Source organism: Micropterus salmoides, unplaced genomic scaffold (assembly GCF_014851395.1).
Source record: "Micropterus salmoides isolate LMB-PRFRI ecotype aquatic unplaced genomic scaffold, ASM1485139v1 Ms_hic_scaffold_8, whole genome shotgun sequence".
Taxonomy (NCBI): domain Eukaryota; kingdom Metazoa; phylum Chordata; class Actinopteri; order Centrarchiformes; family Centrarchidae; genus Micropterus; species Micropterus salmoides.
Genome location: NW_024044570.1, coordinates 4,717,446 through 4,737,357, shown reverse-complemented (window position 1 = coordinate 4,737,357; position 19,912 = coordinate 4,717,446). Strand labels below are relative to the sequence as shown.

Here is a 19,912-nt window from a genome sequence, read left to right as displayed (position 1 = left end):
TAAAATTAAATGCGGATCTAAAAAAAAAGTTGTTTTGAGGCTCCACAACATCCAGGATGCAAAAAACACTTGTCGAATCATATTATTCATACTAAACAAGTCAAACACTGAGTCAGAACAAAACATCCAGCTACAGCCACAAAGAAAACAAGAACAATATTCATTAAATCTCCAAATCATTTTCACAAAGAATCACATGAAATAATTTAAAAACCTTAGGTAATGCTTTAAATGTCACATGTCGTAATATCTGAATACTCCTGAGAATTTCTGTGGAAAGAAGTTGGTTATTTGGCTCTACTTATAGAGAAAATACAGTGGTTCATTATTTTTATATTCAATTTAATTATTATATTAAATCAGTCCCTGCACAGCAGCAGCAGATATCACAGGGTAAAAACAAACGTGTGTTCGAGTGAAGCTTTTCATATAATCAGCACCAATGAACCTTTTTTGCAGGAAATCATAAAATGATTTACCGACACGTAAAATAAAGCACCAGCAAACTTGAGAAGTTTCACTTTAAAGATTTAAAATCCCAGCGGCAAAAAACGAACCTTCACTTTTAATTATTATACATATTAAGCCTTAAACTTTCACTTACACCACACAACATTAAAAAAAAGACAATCAGCTGATTTTTATTTAAATGACTAAATAAAAGGCCAAAATGACAAACTAGCTTCAGTCCAAACTTTAACCTGCCTGAATGTCCGAAGTTATTTCACCTTTCAGCTCAATGTCCAATAAGTCTCAGCTCCTTCTCTCTGATTCTACCTCAAACGTCTGAACGCAGTCTCAGAGGTCAGAGGTCACACCTGCAGCAGCACTTTAACCCAGAGAAAAGCCTCTCTGCAGAACAAACTGAAGTCCCACCTGTTAAGCAGAACTTAGCGACTCTCCGTATTGTTTCCTACCAGAGTGAACGAAGCAGAGCTGCAGAGACTCTCACCTACTGAACGTGACGAGGAGGAGCAAGACGAGAAGGGGGGGAGACACGCCAAGTCCTAAACAGTAAAGATTATACAGGGTATATAGGGTGTGAAGTGCTCGCTCAGCAGAAATGTCATCCTCTTTATGGTAGCAGAGCCACTTCAGACCAATGGGCCGGCCGGTTCCAGAAATACCACAGCAACTCTCGGAAGAACCTCGTAAACTTCTGTTGCAGGAAGTCACCTCCCTGGACTGCTGCAGGTTTCCTCCCACAGAACGAGTGAAAAGTGAAGCATTGTCGCAGGGCAGTGAGGCTGATCACAGATTCAGTTCTTTATACCAGCAGCTTAACAGGCCAGTGGTGAGAACAGCGTGAGAAGCTGTCACACCCACAAGGAGTCATTTACACTGAAGTTCAGCTCAAGTTTAATCTCAAGCTTCAACCGTCGAGTCAGACGGATCAAGGAGGAGCATTTAAAGTCTTTTAGGAGGAAACTCCCTCTATCACTACAAAGACTTTCACTTTCAAACATATCCATTAAACTGTCTAACGCAGACTGATGAAGCTGAATATTCACTTCAGATAAAGTTGCTTTTGTTCCCATCACTTCCAGCTGAAGAGGTTTCATAACCAGTATGAACAGGTGGAACAAGTGTGGTTTCGGTGTACATGCAGTCATGTTAGTCTTGTCTCAAAACGTTTATCGTTCAGGACTCTGGGGGCTCCTGTAAAAAAAGTAATTTAATGATCGAAACAAATATCAGTTGGACTAACATGTTGAACCGTCACTGACAAAAAAAGCTGCTTCAGTAGATCAACATCTGGATTAAAAAGGCAGGTTCAGTTTATAAACGACGAGCGTTTAAATTGAGTTTTAAAAGTGTGGAGCAGCGGGACTGACATTAATCCAAGTTAACACATGAAACATAGTTTAAAATTTGATTTGTTTTAGTTTAGAATAAAGCTGGAATCACAAAAGTTCATACATTGCACAAACCAGAATCATTCTGAGGAAAAATCAAAATATCAAATTTTAAATAATAAAAAAAATAAAAATTTAATTTGGAAATAAATTGGTTTCCTAAATGTTAGTTAAGTTAAACTGAATGTGAAGCAAAAAAACTGACATTAATCATACATTTACGGATTAAACATAGATTTAAAATTTAAATTGTTTTAGTTTAAAATGAGGTATCAAACTTTGGTGCCACAGATGTAAAAGAAACTGATTTACTCAAGCTTAAAGCTGCTTGTTGCAACTAATCATCTGGAAATAGTATTTTATCTTAATTTTAAACAAATGACATTACAGATATACATCAATGACTGTTAAAATTACCAAGTAAGAATAAATTAACATTTAAATGTCATGAATGTGTGAATCAGTGTTAAATCAAAGTATAGCAGTAAAAGAATTTCAGATTGCTGCATCTTTCTATCATTACTGAGCATTTACTCCATTTATATCAAAACAAAACCTAAACCTGTTAATGTAAATTGTTAAGTATAATTCTATTTAATTCAGTTAGGGAGCTGATTATTACTTTATTACTTACGCTTTCATCAGGTGTTTTTTTTCTTCAGTAAGAACTTCCTGTTTCCTTCAAGCATTTCAGGCATAGTGAATATCTCTAAATGTCTAAATCCAACTGAATTTTATTTTAAACTGTTAACGATTCATATACAGGTAGTCAGGCTGAGGTTTGGGGAATATAGACGTCTATAATATTCCCATTAAGGGGATGGAGCAGCCATTAGTAAGTTTAATATTTACTCGTACTGTAGCTACAATTAAAAACTGGAACAACATTGTTTCTCTAATATATATAAATATTTACAATTTAAAAATAACTTGAAGGGCACTTTTAGGGGCAACATGAGTAGTTAAGACATCATGCAATAATGAGATTAACAGTAAAGTGAAAATAAAAATTACTCACCGTTCGTAGAACTTCACGGCGCTGGCAGCTTCATTTGAAGTAAAATTGTGATGAAATGGTGAAAATATTTCGAAAGGGGGAGATGATGTGCAGGTAGAAGAACCAACCAGCAGAGAAAAGACTGCTGACATCTGGTGGTTCATGGTGAGCACAACACTCGGTTAAGTAGAGGACAATATAGATTATGCTGCTATTTAGTGGTTTTAAGTTAAAGTGACATCTTGTCCCTGGAAGCAGCTTCTTCTGATTTGGATTTCTATGTATGTCAAGATATCTAGGTTCAGATTAACACCAATATCAATCTGGTTATATTATAAAGTGAATTTTAGATGTCGCTTAAGTTAAGTTATGAAAAACAAAACAAAACAAAAGGCAAAATCCCAACTAAAGAAAACTTTTACCTTTAAACATCCAAACACCATCTGGGAAAAAACTGCAGCATGACAGCATTGCCTTATTCCAAAAAAAAAACATTTAATGGCACGGGTTTTTTTCAATTCCATGAAAATGGTCAGAGGTAACAGTGAAAAGAGTGAAAGTCTTTAGGAAGTCTCGAACATCTTCTTCCTGTCCGCTTTGTCCTCAATGTTCTTACGCCAGTCACCGACCCCCTCGGCATTCTGAAGGAGCAGAATAAACACATTTATGGACGTCCTACAGTGAGGCATGTCTAAAGTAAATGTATGTGACATGTCTCACCTCCTCTTTGACCTCCTTCTTGACCTGCTTCAGGTTGGCTCTCAGGTCCATGTTCACCTTGTGTTTTCCTCCCAGCAGAGCCTGGAGCATGGCGTCAGCGGACATACGCACTTTCTTCAGGGCGGGTTTCTTCACCCCGGCCAGGTCGACCACCTTCAGCTTCAACTCGGCGATCTAAAAAAACACCAGCATCCCCTTGATCACACAACTGATTTGTGTCACACAACACGAGCCAAACGATTTTTAAACAGCAGATTGTATTGCTTTCTCATAGGCTGTAGCGTTATATTACAGATAACACAATAAAACCCCTGCTCTTAATATCTGTAGGCTATCTGTGTCGTCTCCGTCTGTCGTTATGCTGTCCCCGGCTATCCTCTGTTATAAAGTGTGACAACAATCTCATTTATAACATTCAGCCCATCTAACTAACCGTGTTATATTATCATCCAATACATTTAGATACACTGACATTGCTGAGCATCTCTGGTGAAAGACACACAAAGTTACAGGCAGATAAGCTAACCTGAAATATCATGTTGGCTAAATGCAGTCAGTGTAACGTTATCATGTGACTAGCTGGTACTTTCCAACATTCATATGTTGTTAAGGGACTAAGTGACTTATTTTGTCTGTTAGGTATGAAGATGTGATTATGCAACCATTTCAAATAATGTCAAAATTCGGTTTATATTATAAATCAAAGGGTTCACACAGATCTGGGTTCAGTTACTGTTTAACAATAAGTTGAGAGAATTCATTCCCCACTGTACTTCCTCAAAACCAAATACTATTTACATTAAAGCATCTGTAACTGAGAAAACTCTCTACCTCCTTGTTTGTCTTTTCCACTTTGGCCCCGGCATCATATCTCTCCTCATCGATCTTGTCGAGGGACTGGTTCAGCTTTTTGCAGATTTCCTGTTTATGTGAAAAGAGAACAGTTCTTTCTCACAAACTCAGCTCATCACATCACCTATCTTCCTCATCACTTCATCTGTCATGTGTGTTTCAGCGTTTTTACCATCAGAGCCGCCTGGTCTCCGCTCAGGTTGGGGGCGGGCAATTCTCTGCCATGTAAGCTTCTTTGGCAGCTGCGAGTTCGACAGCTTCCTGCTCCAGCAAGCTAGCGGCAATCTGCAGCACAACGCTCTGCAGGACAAACTTTGTTATAAGTTATTACAACAAGGCAAAAAGGACAGACAGCAACATCACGGTCACATTAAAGTCGTGTTTGTGTTCATGTGTTGGACCTTAATCTAATTTATTTTCTAGTGGATGATATAGATATTCTGTGATAAATCTTACTTTAAGATGATGCCTGCGGCTCGATGTCATCTTCTTTCCCCTGTAATTAACGAAAAAGTGATGTTAATATGAGCATCCGGGAGCCTGACAGAAATTCTCCCAACAAAGTTTATTTTAATACAACGTTCAACTTGTTAAACTGTTTCTTCCCTTGTATTTAAAACAAAAACAGATCCAGATTATAGCAGTTTCTGTTAAAAGGTAACTTTAGTATTTTTCAACCTTGAACATTTTTTTTAAAAATCCAGTCCGCAGCTGTGCAACAGGGCTGCAACTTACGGGCAGGGTAGGTTAAGTTTGAGAAACCACCAAGAAACTCCCACCCCCTCCCTTCTGGGCGTCTTCCAAAGCCACGCCCCCAAAACATGTGAACATGCGTTGCCGACACCGCTGGAGGACGAGCAGAGAGGAGCGCAGTACAGCGGCTCACATCAAGGGTAAGAAAACATCTAACTTTAACATTATGAAAATAAACAACTAACCCGGCTGTTAGTGCTCAATATCAAGCTAGCATGTTAATATTGGATAGGTTTTAAAAAAACTGACTTCAAAAACGAACTGGGTGGAGAAAATATATATGTTTATTTTCCCTGTTCTGGATAATATTTTCATTCTTTTTTTAAATAAATCATTGAAAATTATAAATGCCTTTTCTTTACACTTGCCGCATAAACAATAAAACAACTACATGTATGTCTTGTGTCTGAAATAATGACATCCAAATGTGGTATAACACTTGTTTATTGTTATTATATACTACTAAAACTACAACCTTTATCACAAATAGATCATTTTAAACATCATTAAAAATAAGTATATACAGAAAGAAAGACAAGGTGTGTCCAGAGGTGTCCTGACTGATTATGAAGACAGTTCAGACTTTACTCGTAGTATCGTATTGTTGTTTGTGCTGTTTAGAGATGACCTCTCTGACGAAATTACCACATTTCAAAACCAACCGTATTCATTTGTTGTACGTTTTCCTGTATCTAGCAACACAGTTGGGGCAGGGACACCTGACTGAACCCCATGTTGACGGGGATCATCGGGTCTCCTGGTTCTGCTTCTAGGCATCTCCTCAGAAGTAGACAAACGTCAGGTTAGGAGGAGGAGGAGGAGGATGGCACTCTGGAGGTCTGCGATGTAACTGAAGTCCTTCTCCACCTTCAGTGAGTACAAGCTCCACTTCCTGGACTTTTTTGTTGTACACCTTGCTGTACCTGATAATACAGAAAGGAGGATCAGCTTAGTGAAAAGTTTGCAATACCTGACATTGTTCTCTTATACAGTAATCACCATTTCCACATAAAATGTGGAACAAAAATAAATCAGCACCATCTATCTGTATTCCTCATACTGTTTAATTTTTTTTGACTCATCACTCATAAATGTATTGAACAAAATGCACAGGAGTTCTACTAATGCAACATACTGAATAGCGTCATCGGCTTTTCTCCTGGCTGGTTTGTGGACAGTGATTGTAATGCATGCTTTTATTGTGGCCAGCCTAAGGCCTTTTATTGTGGCCAGCCTAAGGCCTTTTATTGTGGCCAGGCTAAGCACACCTGTGCAATCCCCATGCTGTCTGATCAGCATCTTGATATGCCACACCTGGATTGATTATCTTGGCAAAGGAGAAGTGCTCACTAACACAGATTTGGACAAATTTGTGAACAATATTTGACAGAAATAAGCCTTTTGTGTACATAGAGAAAGTCTTAGATCTTTGAATTCAGCTCTTGATGAATGGGGGCAAAAAGTGTTGCGTTTATAATTTTGTTCAGTGTAAATAATCGCATACCAGCACCAATTAAAGTAAAAGGTTTTCACACAGTAGGTTAAGCTATTTACAATGCCAAACATATATATACAACTACACTTATATACAATAAACGCAGATACTTGGGGACCTTCAACTAGCGTTGTTTACGTACACTAACGGTGATATGTCTTTCTCATAACTACAAAAACACACAGCTAACTTACGTTACATCGCCACATTCGTAAAAGTTCTTGTTCAAAGATATAATAGAGCAACATACAGTCAAAAAACGCTTGCAGACATAAGATAATATTAAACAAAGAAACCAATTAGATACAAGGTTAAGATAAGTGTAACGTTAAACATAGTATAACAATTAACCTTGGTGGTGAATAACTAAACAGGTGTGACACCAAAATATGTGACCTATCAGATTCTGTGACCCCAATGGGAAGTTAAGCGCCAGAGGCTTTGTTGACGATGTGAAGCGGCTGCAGTTTGGTTGGGTTTAGGTACTAAAAGTATTTGGTTGGGTTTAGGTACTAAAAGTACTTGGTTACGGTTAGGAAAATATCATCGTTTGGGTTTTGGTCACAGAATCTGATAGGTCACACATTTTGGTGTTACACCTGCACTCGTAGCTACTGTTAGCTGTATGCTCAGTAGGTAGCTACGTTGGCTACCGATGAAAGTAAGAAATTACCATCAAAATGATAAAAGCCAGATTACCTGTCCAGCAGAAATAAAGCGACCACAGTGCAACTTTTCAGCCCCTTGGTGTTCCTCAGTTGTCACCATCGTTGAAAAGCCGCGCAGATATTAGCTCTGGTCTGACCGCTTCGTTTGTCAGGAGAGAGCTGAGCGGGTGCGCACGTGGGCAGCTCCTGTAGCAGCAGGGCTGTTAGCCATGGCAGTGAGGGAAAGTAAGTGTCAGCCAGCCAATCATTGCATTCGGTCCGAACAGAACGAGCGTCTGTGTTTACTGCAGCCCTGAGAGGCCTACAGACACTCTACTCTACTCTACTACTTATACTCTGTTTTTCAGAGCACTTAACTTTTTAATATGTATTGGTGTATATAGACAGTTTCATCAAATATGACAAAAAGCGTTTTATAAGCAGCTTGCCTACCCTGCCTTTAAGCCTTGTGGTCAAGTAAAGTACTGCTTTGACAACAATAATTTTAATTTTACTTAATTTGGTCTACCTCTGACTGACTGCTTAGTTTGTGTTATTGTGTGACTTTGTTGTTTTTAACTCTTTAAAACAGCAAAGTCACACAATAACATAAACAAACCAATTGACCGAAGCAGCGGTAGACCAGCAACTCCCATATTCTGTAAGGTAAAAGTACTGTTTTCTACCAACCATCAATCTCAGTACAGTGGGTGCTAGGGCCTTCTCCTATGCTTCACCCAAACTCTGGAACTCTCTCCCCCCACACATTCGTACCCTGGACTCTATTACAAACTTTAAAACTGCGCTCTAAACTCATCTTTTAAACTAGCATACTCATTTTAATAATGTACAACACCGATTCCCATTTTAACTGTTGATGTTTTAAATTTTATTTTTCCTTTTGTTTTTATGCTATTTTTATGATGCTATGTACTTTTGCTTCTTGTTGTTAGGTGACCTTGAGTGCCATGAAAGCCGCCATCAAATAAAACGTATTATTATTATTATTATTATTATTTTTGTGAAGGGAGTCTGGTGGCTTTGACGAGAGCAATATAGCAAATGTTTCTGGTTATAAAAAAAGATCTTACTCTGTAATTCTGTAGGGATGCTGTCCATAATGTGACACTTATAATAGAAAGCACTTTAGCGGACGTACTGTGACGGGGCGTAATCGCCTGCAGAGATTACAGCCTTGTTTCGCTGTCGCCGTGTGCAGCATCCTCGCTCAATACCGGACCAAATTCAAAAAATGTTGCACCAATGAGTCACATATGCACAAAAACAGGTTGAAATATACTGACGTTACCCTTTAATGTTAAGTTGAGTTGGAAATATTGATCACTGTAATATTTCAGAACAGAATAAACTCATACTTACTCAGACATCTTGGTTTCTTTTTAGCTTCAGACTCTGTTAAAAATAAACAAACATAAGTTAGGTGCAAAAATACAAAACAATAAGGGCTATTTAACTATTTGGATGGTCCCATACCAAAACAATTTAATCATCATATTAAAGACAAACAAGACTTAAATTATGCTAAAGACACCAATTGGCCACTGCTTAAAAATTATTTATTGAATTAACTTGATAAGCTGAAAAATTTCCCCCTAATTTAATCAAATTTGAGTTGAATTCTTTGAGTTTTTTAGTTGTTTAATTACATTTTTTAAATTAGAATTTAAATTAATTTATTTTGTTCTAATTAAATTCCAAATGTTTCAAAAAACATTTATCAATTATTGATACACTATATGCAGTTTACTATCATGCTCAAGTTTGTTTCTTCATTTTCCTTTTAGCGTTTGATCTGTTTTTTTTTTACCTTCTCTTTGCCCTGTAAAGCATATAATAACATTGTATTGTGATAAATGTTATTATATATATATAATATAATAATAATAATATACATCTGTCTTCTGTAAAGCCAAACAAAACATAACAAAGGAAAATTATCTCATGTAAAGATGTTTAAGGACTCTCAGAGACAAGACAAAATAATAATTTTAATTTTAGATAAAATGAATCCCTAAACCACTTTAAATCAAATTTCTGTCAGTCCATGCTCGTTTCAGCCTCTCTGCAGGTTCCAGGGTATTTATGTGCGAGGTCAACGCTAATTCCGGCCTGAGTCAAAGGTCGACAATGACCAGAGACGTGACATAAATCCATGTCCAAACATTCAATCATGTAATAATCTAAATAAAATAAAATCCAACATTTAAAACCAAACTTTATTAATACTTTGACTATTTTTCTTATCTTAGCCGACTTACTTTTGAATCAGATTCAGGTTTAATTTACCAAAATGGGCCCAATTTTAAAAGTCATTCAGACCTGCATTACCTTAATTGCGGAGTCATTTTAAGTTTCTGAGAACTTTACAGAAGATCTCCACTCAAGACACAATGCTAATTAATGCAATTAATTAAAGAAGAATAAGAAATATGGAATACATTTAGGTCCTTGGGTAGTCAAGTAATTAACCAAAATGACATATTTTAATTGTGTTTTTAATTTAAGTGTGCAAAACCCTCTTTTAAAATGTTTTTTCAAACTGAAGAAATCCCTTGATCATCATCAAAATTGTAAATATGTTATTACTTGAATATAAACAGAAATAAATATGATAATCAACAAGACAGGCTGCATTCTGCAAAAGGTGCATTGTCTAAGTTTAAAGTATTTTACCACTGAGCATCACGCTACTAAATCCACAAAGTAAAAGAGTTACTCACCTACAAAGTGACGACGAGGAGGGCGGCAGAGGCTGACAGAAGGACAGAGAGGGAGTCACAGACTAAAAAGTTAAATCTGTAGGCGTATTTATGTGCTTGGACGGGGATTCAGAGGTTCCTCTTTATGGCCATGAGGAACTCTGAGACCAACCAGGACACAAGAGGTCCTGAAATACTTTCATCTTGCTCACCTCGTAAATCTTCCATTGCTGGTCAGCATGGTCTGTCCGAGGTGGTCAGCAGTCCTCAGTGGGACAGGACACAAAGAGATCTGGAAAAGAAGAATGTAAGACTTCAACTCAAATTATTGTAATAAGACTTAAAGTCCTGGATAATAACATAATTGTAATAAACAATGTTGGTGATATGTTAACCAGCTTGTTTTCCCACAGAGGAACATATGTTTGCCCTTTCTGTCCATATTTGGCTTTCTGTTGGTCTCCTCTACCTCTATCTTGTGAAATGTAATGTAATTATTCAGCATACGCCAAGATTTTAGACCCTGATTTTAGTGATTAGCCTTTTGGCTAAGATTAAGAACAACAACTTGTGTGACTGCAGGGCTGATCACATGGTTACATGGTCAACATTGCGTTTAATTGGTTAAATTATGGTTTAATTAATTGAATGACAGTCTTTGGCTGATGTGAGGTGTCCATGTTCGGTTGCTTTTTCAGGCACTTTCATGTTACTGAGCATCAAGTCGGACATATTGCAGCTTTCAGAATCGTAAACAGGCCTAATATAATGTAGCCTGTACATTGACGTGACGCTATTTTGTGTTGTTTAGTCCAAAACAAGTAATTATTATGCAATTATAGTTAAGTCTGAATAAAGTTTTGTAAATGTGAAAACTCTAAATACAATAACAAAATGTCATTTTACCACTCTCAACATACACAATGTCATAAGACATAAAAACTTGAATACTTATATATTATAAGAGACCTTTAAAGACTAACCTGATTTGTTGCATGCTGTTTGGAAATCAGTGCTTTTGTAGTTCACGGACACAGCGACTAAAAAGAGAGCCAAATTTGAAAAAACAACATTAAATACAAACATCAACAACTTCACTTAGGCCTCAAACCCATGTTTTGATATCACTCACCTTCGGCTTGACTGAACAGTGTCCAACTCTGATCAATAAGGTCAATCAGGAAACAATCATGTTTTTAACAGTAAAGAAACAAGGTACAGACACCTTCTAGTAAAAATGTAAATGACATAAAAAAATGTTTTTAAATATAACTTTGAAGTCAGTTGAGTTCATGCTGGTCAGCAAGTACACAACATTAGTTAAAAAAAAACTATATTCATAATATTATTAACAAAAATACTGTTTGGGCAAAGTTTCCAATTAAAGCTACAGAGTTAGAAATAAGTATTTTCTAAGTTAAAAAAAAAAAAAGAAAACAAAAAAACACACAAGTAAAAAAAATGATAATACAATGAAAAATAAAAGCATCTCAGTATTTTGGCCTCCTGCACTGTTGTGATATAAATAATTTGATGGAGGAATTTTCTGATTTTATCCTCTCCCGTCCAAAATAAACTGAATCCAGCCTGAGATGTTTGCAGAGAGCTATGGATCAAAAAAAAGTCCTCTGCTGACACCATGTGGTAGATGTGAAGGTGAGGGGGCAAAGTTTTGACTTTAAGCCCCTTGTTAGCATTAATCAACAGTATGCAAACATTTACTGAATGGTTTATAACACACCATAATGTAGTAGTTTACAGATGCAAGCGTTCATTAATAAATTTGTAAACATCTATAACTTCTCCTGTGGACACTCATAAGTAGATGCTGCTGTATAAATAGTTATTAAATTACATCGTATTAAAATGCAGTTTTAACAATATACAATAATAACTAGTAATAACAAGTATAACAAATTATAATTGTTGACAAATACTGGACATTAATAAACACTTAAAAATGTACTTATTTCAGCTTACAACTACTTTATAGAGTGTTATAAACCATTCATTACATGCCTTACTGTTTATAAATGCTAAAAGAGGAGAAAGTCACTGTGTTTCCATAAGTGTTTGTTAAAGTTTGTATAACTTTGTGGTAAAAAACAAAAACAAAAAACTAAAATTTGTTTTGGTAAAGACAAGTAAATCAAATTAAGAATATGTGTAGATTTACATGATGCACGTGAAAATTTTTTTTTAAAAACATACCTGTGATAACACAAAGTTCCGTTTTTCGCCTCAGGTGTTTTCACATGGAAGTACAAAACTCTGATCATGTGATAACATGAGATTATTGAGGGGGTCGGAATTAGGTGGCAGGAAAGCTCTGGAAAAGCTAGTAAGTGACCTTTGAGTTTCGACCATTAAAGATGAATTAAATTATCATGTGAACCCGGCCAACATTCACTTTTCACAGCTCCCTGAACACTTAAAATATATAAAAAAAATATAATATATAAATATGTAAACATGGATATTGTGTCTCCGACCCTCACTGACGTGCACAGCACCGCAAAGAGCACAACACGACCTCGTTGGAGCTCAAATCTTCAAACACAGCTTTAATCTGCTGCTGCATGGTGACTCATATGTAAAACTGAGTCCTCAGTTTCGGTTTCTTTGCTTCCTGATTCCTGAAATCATTTTGTTACAGCAGATATTAACTTTGGGTCAATGAATTCATATTAATACACCTAAAAGCAAACACTAGTTCTGTTTCGGGTCAAGTTTTTCTTTAATGTTTGACTAAAACAAACGAGAGAAACAAGCTAAATGTCGGCCTTCTGTTTTTTTAAGACCATTTAAATTACATTAAGTTGTGTCATCGGCTTCGCCTGCAGTGTTGTGCGTCACTGAGTCAAAGACAGAATACCTCATGACAGCAGTATGTAGGAAACAAAACACATTTATTATAAAAAAAAAACCCACTAAGAGCAGAGGAAGTTGTCAAAAGTGAACATCAGCACAGATAAAGACAGGAAGTAATACTACAGAATAAAAGTCTGATATTGAAGAGAAGTGTGAAATTAAGGGGGGGGGGTTCTTATCTAAACCACTCACTATACAAATGTACAATGACAGACAAAGCTGAATGTGACAAATTTAATGAAAGTAAACGTATTTCAATTCAACGAAAAATTCCATAAAAAGTCCCAACAGCCCAGAGAAACTACAGGAGTGGAGTTAAATTCCTTTAGGCGGCCTCGAACATCTTCTTCCTGTCAGCCTTGTCCTCAATGTTCTTACGCCAGTCGCCCACCGCCTCTGTAGACTGCAAGACACAAACAGTCCACAGTCAAAAAGTGTCCACAGTATCTGTTTCCGCTCTTTGTACCTGCGTGGTTGCCTTCCTGTAAAGACTCACCTCCTCTTTCACCTCCTTCTTGACCTGCTTCAGGTTGGCCCTCAGGTCCATGTTGACCGTGTGTTTGGAGCCGAGCAGAGCTTTCAGCATGGCGTCAGCGGACATACGCACTCTCTTCAGAGCGGGTTTCTTCACTCCGGCCAGATCGACCACTTTGATCTTCAGGTCTTCAATCTGAGAGAGACCAAAGCAGACAACAGGAGAGGCGTTGGCTTAGTATGAAACAACATCAGTCTGATGAAATTCTGTTTTTCTTTTTGTCCACAAATCTCATGTTCAGACTCAAACCCAAGCTCCATTGTTGCACGCACACTGTAGTTTATTTCTGACTCAGTCCTACATACAAACACTCACTACTGCGCCACACGTGGATTCATCCGCAGCTGAAAATAGTCCCCAACACATGCACTATTACAGTTTTTACACTAACAACTGTTTAAGGAAATTAATGAGCCTTTTGTGAGCTTTTAAAGATTTATGTCTTCGGTGGGAACCAGTGGGGTTGGAGCTCAGAACCACAGACAGGAAGTCAGAAAATAGCATGTTGATTTTGGTCTTTAGTGTCTTATTTTAAAGCTACTACGTGACGCATTTATGTTTGTAATGTTGGTCGGCAAAGAAACAAACTAACAGAGAGTGTGACCTTTGAAAGGTCACGTAATATTGACATGGCACATGGCTTTGAGCAACCACCACCACAGTCTGCATGCTGACTAAATGTTGACTAATGGTGGCCGCACACTAGAGAATAATTGGGACGATTTTGGGGCCGATTCACCCTCCTGACAATCATGGGTTGCGTTCCCAATCTGAGACTGGTTGGAAACGATAATGGGATAAATGATCCTGTAGTGTGAGGGGTTTACAGACCAGATCGGAGGAACAAACATGTTTGATATTTATGATATGAAATCGGGGTGTCTCCGATCAGAAACCCAGAACAGCCAACGAGAGCGAGCTGACGGGTAAGCGTCACCAACGTGTTGTGTATTTGTTTGCACTACTGATTCCCTCTTCTCAGCCTACAGTTCATCCACAGTTATATTCTTATATTAAGTGCAACCTGCTGACGACGACAGTCTGCCTCCATGTTTTTTTTATGTCTGAAGTCACATTAGATCACGTTTCTGTGAGATCCCGAGGCCTCGGAACCACCACCACTCTAAAACCGCTCAGTATAAACGCAGAGTGTGTGGTTCTGTGTCTGGAGTGAATCGTCTGCTGCGTTCTTGCGATTAAAAGTATGATTAAAATTCTGTCGTTATGTGTGTGGTATTCCACGTTAATTCCACGTGCATCATTAGCACCAGAACCACACTGAGAGATTAAAGGCTCAGGAAAGCTTTGCAGGTGTTTTGAGAAAAGATGGAGGAGGTGTACCTCTTTATTAGCCTTGCCCACTTTGACCTCCAGGTCGTACCTCTCTTCATCCACTTTGTCGAGGAGGGCGTGCAGCTTTTTGCAGGTTTCCTAAAGACACAGACAGATGTGATGTTTACTTACTCAAGTAAAAGTTACTATTAGTCGACTATAAATAAGCTATCAATACATTAAGAAAAAAAATCCCTTCATCCAAGCTGTTATTCAGTGTTTTTTTTGTTTGCAAAATAAGGTAAACAAACTCCATTTGGTGTTTATTTATTTTAAAGAGGTCACATTATGCTCATTTCCAGGTTCATCATTTTATTTAAGGGTTGTACCAGAACAGGTTTACATGGTTTCATTTTCAAAAAATGACTGCACATTATTGCAGCTCCTCTTTTCACCCTGTGTTGAATGCTCCATTTTAGCTATGGAGTGATACATCTTACCTCTACAAGATCTTTGCTGGGAGTTACACATGCCCAGTTCCTAGTTAAGGACTACTAGCCAATCAGGAGCAGAGTTAGGCATCGGTTCAGCTGTATATGTTCCCCTTACCAGCTTGGCAACATGGACTGGAGCAAGAGTTTCAGAGTGGTGAGTTATTCATTTTTTTTAACCGAGCTCAGTCTCTACATCACAGGAACAACTTCCTGACTGCCTGGAGGGTAGCTAGTGTTTGGAAGGGCGAGGAGACCTGTGTACTGCAGCTCAGTGTTTTTCCACAGTGTTTTTGAGGGCGTGTCGGACTAACCGCTAGGCACGCATTATGACACGTGTTTCCTTGTGATGTCACAAGAAAGCGGATGAAAAGCCTGGACTACAAAACGTGCGGTTTTCAGGCAGTTCAGAGCAGAGGTTTCTGTGGGAGATGGGAACTCCAATTTTAAAATGTTCAACACTAAACTTTTAGACAAAAAGAAGCAAAAATAGCAGTAACTGAGCAATAAAAGAATTGAAGCACATCATGTTGCTAGAGGTACAAATAAAATGCATAAGGGTTATAATTGCATACACACAGAGAAAGAAAAGTGCGGATGTGTCCTTAAGAGGGTAAAAATGCTTGTCGTTGGTCATGTACCCTTTTGAGGGAAAAGAGGTAACTTGATGTCAGTGTGTTCATAAATGTGGCAGCTATTGAAGTTTCTGACTTGCGATGTGCATAATTAAGGAAAAACTGACCGTGAAAACAGATGAACGTCAAATATTAAACTAACTTCAGGCAGTGTCACACTGTTGGTCCACCACTTTGCTCGAGACAGAAATATAATGAGTATTGGATGAATTGTGTTGAAATGTGGTTTAGATATTCATGTTCCCCTCAGAATCACTTTGGTAAACCCTTCATTTTTCATTTAGCGCCATCATCATGCCAAAATACTTTATTTAATGACCAAAGACCTGCAAAACTAAGCTGTACTTTTTGTTTATTAACAAATTTTATCACCATAAAGAGAAGAGAAGGTCAGTCAGGTCAGGTTTTTGGGATAATTAGGCTAAATAGCTCACGTTTAGGATAATTCCAGTCAAGAAATGATGAGTGCTTTTTGTCTCCAGCACATCCAGCAACTCTAAATTGATTCTCTCACCATGAGGGCGGCCTGGTCGCCGCTCAGGGAGGGGGCGGGGCAATGTTCTGCCATGTAGGCTGCCTTGGCGACGGTGAGGTCCTTTTTCTCCTGTTCAATCCAGTTTGCCGCGATCGACAGCATCAAACTCTGCAGGACAGATCGAGCGAGAGTCGACAGTCAATACAACAAAACACTGCAGTAAAGGTTCTTTAAATGGTTTTATTCAGTCGTTTGGCAGGTTTAAGGCTTATTTGTGGGGATTTCAAGGTAAAAGCTTTGTTGTGATCTTTGCACTAAAATGCAAACAGATGATGAAAAGATGTTTTTCATATGTAAAATTCAGCACGTTTACAATAGGTTAGTGTTTATTTTTTAGTATTTTTCTTCTGCACTCCTGCTTACTGCTTTTTCTCTTGATGAAAGTAAATCAAAGAATATTCTACTTCATTTAATTCAACTTAACAACATCACAATTGACATCGACCTCCTGCTCCTGAGCCAGTAAGAGGTTAAAACACTGAATCACTAACAATGATTAAAACAAGACGATAGAAAATAATTCACTTATCAACAAACATATGATCCAGTCAAAGCTTCCAGCTGATGATGTTCCATCATCACAGACACCAGCTGGCACTTTATCATCTAAATCACTATGAAAAAATAACTCAAAACATGCCAAAACATTTAGACCACATTTAGATTTAGATCTTTTTAGTATTTACTGAACATTTTCTGCAGCTGACAGCCGTGCTGCGGCTCAAACTGCGTAATAATAATAATAATAATAATAATAATAATAGTAATTCTTCTAATTCCAGAATAAATTTCTCTACTGATGAGCCAAACAAACTCTGTGACTGAAATCACAGCTGAGGCAGTGCAACAGAAAAAAACAAAACCAGGGGACATGAGGTCGAGCGCCTTTCAAGTATTCCTTTCTTTTTTCCCCGGTTTCATTCATTGGCTGGACCATTTACAGTCCTGCGACAGCCACAGATGCCGGATATCTTTCATTTTGTGTCAGAGCATTTGATTTACTGATTGCTGTAGGGATGTAAAAAGATTTTCAACTAACGCAACAAAAATGCTTCTGAAATACACGGCTTACCCCAGCTTTACACCAAAGTCATGGTGCGAAACCATTCATTTAAACTCAAAGCCAAAGATTTAATACTGTACTATGAAGATAAAATAAAATAAAGAGATTGTCAAATTAATAATTTTATTGGGAAAACACCACATACATACAAGTTCTTAAGGCTCCTTCAATCATTTGAACCTTTTAGAATAGAATTTGTCTTTTCAATCTTTTAGTAAAAAATTAATAAAATCAGTTTTTTTTTTTTTTGAAATATGAGTGGGATCGTGTTGCCTAGCTTTCTGTAAAGTTACTCCTTTTATTTTGTCCTCATATATTTATTGAATTCACGGCAGTGTGCAGTTTATGTTTCTTTGTACTTATTATTATTGGCACCTGTCCATGGTGAATTTGTAGTTTCGCTGAAGGTGAAGCTTGATGTTGTGAGTTTGCGTGTTTGACAGTTTTGACCAGCAGGTGGCGCCTCAGACCTATAAACTGCCTCAGCTGTCTCTGCCTGCTCTGACAGCTGGGCTGAACATGAACATGAGCAGCTCAATATGAAATCAGACAATATGAACAGTCCTCTCCTGTGACAGCCAACAGCAGACTTTCTGCCCAAAACACAAATCCAACACTTCACTAACAGATAAACAACAGCGGTCATTAACTGCAGTACTGCCACAAAAAAATCAATCATCACAACTGTAAAGAAAAATCACCTAGAGTAATATGTTTGACAGGCTGAATTTTCTGCAACAGAAATTAAAACATTTGCATTCTTATAAAACTACGCACCATTACAGTGATTTAAAAAGTGACTTATTGGTCCTTAACCAAACAAATGTGTTGGTTCAGCAGAGTAATAACTTCCTGACAATGACTCTAAATGTTCTGTGCTTCCCTTTAGTCAGAAACGTCTTCATAACATATGATTATTAACATATCCATTGGTCGCTGGATACCAATCGATCGAGCTCAGATAGAAAATGAACAACAGACTCGGTCGTACCTTCAGATGATGCTTGCGGCTCGAGGTCATCTTTTTTCTGTAAAGATCACAAACAACATCGTCTTTAAATACGCTCATTCAATAAACGGTTATTTTCTCTTTTCATTGATGTTTAGTGATCTGTTCTTCATTAAAGTATCATGATGTTAGTGGAGGTGGAAGTTCAGGTTTTACATCTTTCAGTCCTTACGCTTTCTTTCCTCATTCCTTCTCACCATCTTTTCTTCCTTCTTTCATGTCTTTCTGTACTTCCTTCCCACCTTCTTTCTTTCCTTCTTCATTAATTTCTGTCATTTAATTTTCTTACCTTGTGTCTTTCCTTCTTATTTTTCTTTATTTCCATCCTTATTTCATTCTTTCCTATCTTTCTTTTTCTTCTCCAACAAATATAAAAGGCCTACATTCCCCAGACTTCTTAACTTAAATACAAACTTTGAAAGCAGGAATGTTACTTGCAAACATTTTAACACTGTGATTTTTGGGGTTGGATTGAAAAAATACTCTGAAAACGATTTTTTTTTTCAGTAAAATATCTTTTCCAGCATTAAAAATCAATCAATAATAATCGAGAAGCAACACTTACTCAGACATGTTGGCGGTTTCTTTTCTTCACAACCTGTGAAACAGAAGAAAAACTCACTGAGACGAGGGAGAATAAACGATGCGGTTATCTGCTCTCTGCTTAAATACCAGAGACCATCCTTTGTATGAAATGTGATCTATTAAAAACAGTTGATGAGCAGCTGAGTGGTGACAGAGCTAAGTTTGGAGTTTGGGGTCAAGTGTCGGCTCTGACGCCTCCAATAAGCTCCTTTACAGGTGTTCAAAACTAAATATCCTCTGGGAGTTAACACTGCAATTCCTTTCGCAGAGAAGAAATGTGCTGCGGCGGCGTGTTAGCTTCCAACACCCCCGGCTGTCAATACACAACCAGTCACACATTGCAAGAACAAATCTGTCTTAACAAGTCGCCCAGTCCCAGAATCAAATTTCAAGTTATTTATTTACTATAAATAATTCAAGGTTTTAGTTTCCATCTCATTAAGTCAGGATCTTTCCAACAAACTTGAAAGATCTCACCACACATGCAGACTTAGGACTTAACAAAACTTCCATTTACAGTGTACAAACACTGAAAATAATGAAAATCTGTTTTGTTTTTTTCTCAGATTAACAATATCTCCTAAATATCCAGAAGAAAGCTCAAAAAATGCAGGTGCAGGGAAAAGATATCAAATCCTTTGAAATCAAATGCTATGAAATGACAATGCACTGTAAAAAAAAAAAAAAAAAAAAAAAAAATGCAGGGTTGACATTTCTAAACTCCAAACCAGCCAAAAGCTTTGTCATAAGAAAATAATTGTGTGAGTAAGTCCAAGCAATGAGACGCTAGTTTAACTGCTTCCACTAAAACTCAACTTTTTTTATACCATTTAATCAATCTCTCTCTTTTAAGACACTGACTCAAAATTTTAAGAA

The 19,912-nt window shown here is 37.4% G+C and overlaps 1 protein-coding gene and 1 pseudogene across 1 annotated transcript; both read right to left on the bottom strand.

Annotated features, from left to right (window-relative positions):
• Positions 1–3,327: 3,327 nt before the first annotated feature.
• Positions 3,328–11,451, bottom strand: LOC119893690 (annotated as a pseudogene).
• Positions 11,452–13,131: 1,680 nt separating this feature from the next.
• On the bottom strand, positions 13,132–19,049 carry LOC119893691 (troponin I, fast skeletal muscle-like; the record flags this gene model as incomplete). Its single annotated transcript, XM_038706013.1, is given in 6 exon segments — positions 13,132–13,314; positions 13,408–13,581; positions 14,788–14,877; positions 16,359–16,487; positions 18,434–18,470; positions 19,017–19,049. Coding segments are annotated over 6 exon segments (516 nt in total). The 3' UTR covers positions 13,132–13,236.
• Positions 19,050–19,912: the final 863 nt, after the last annotated feature.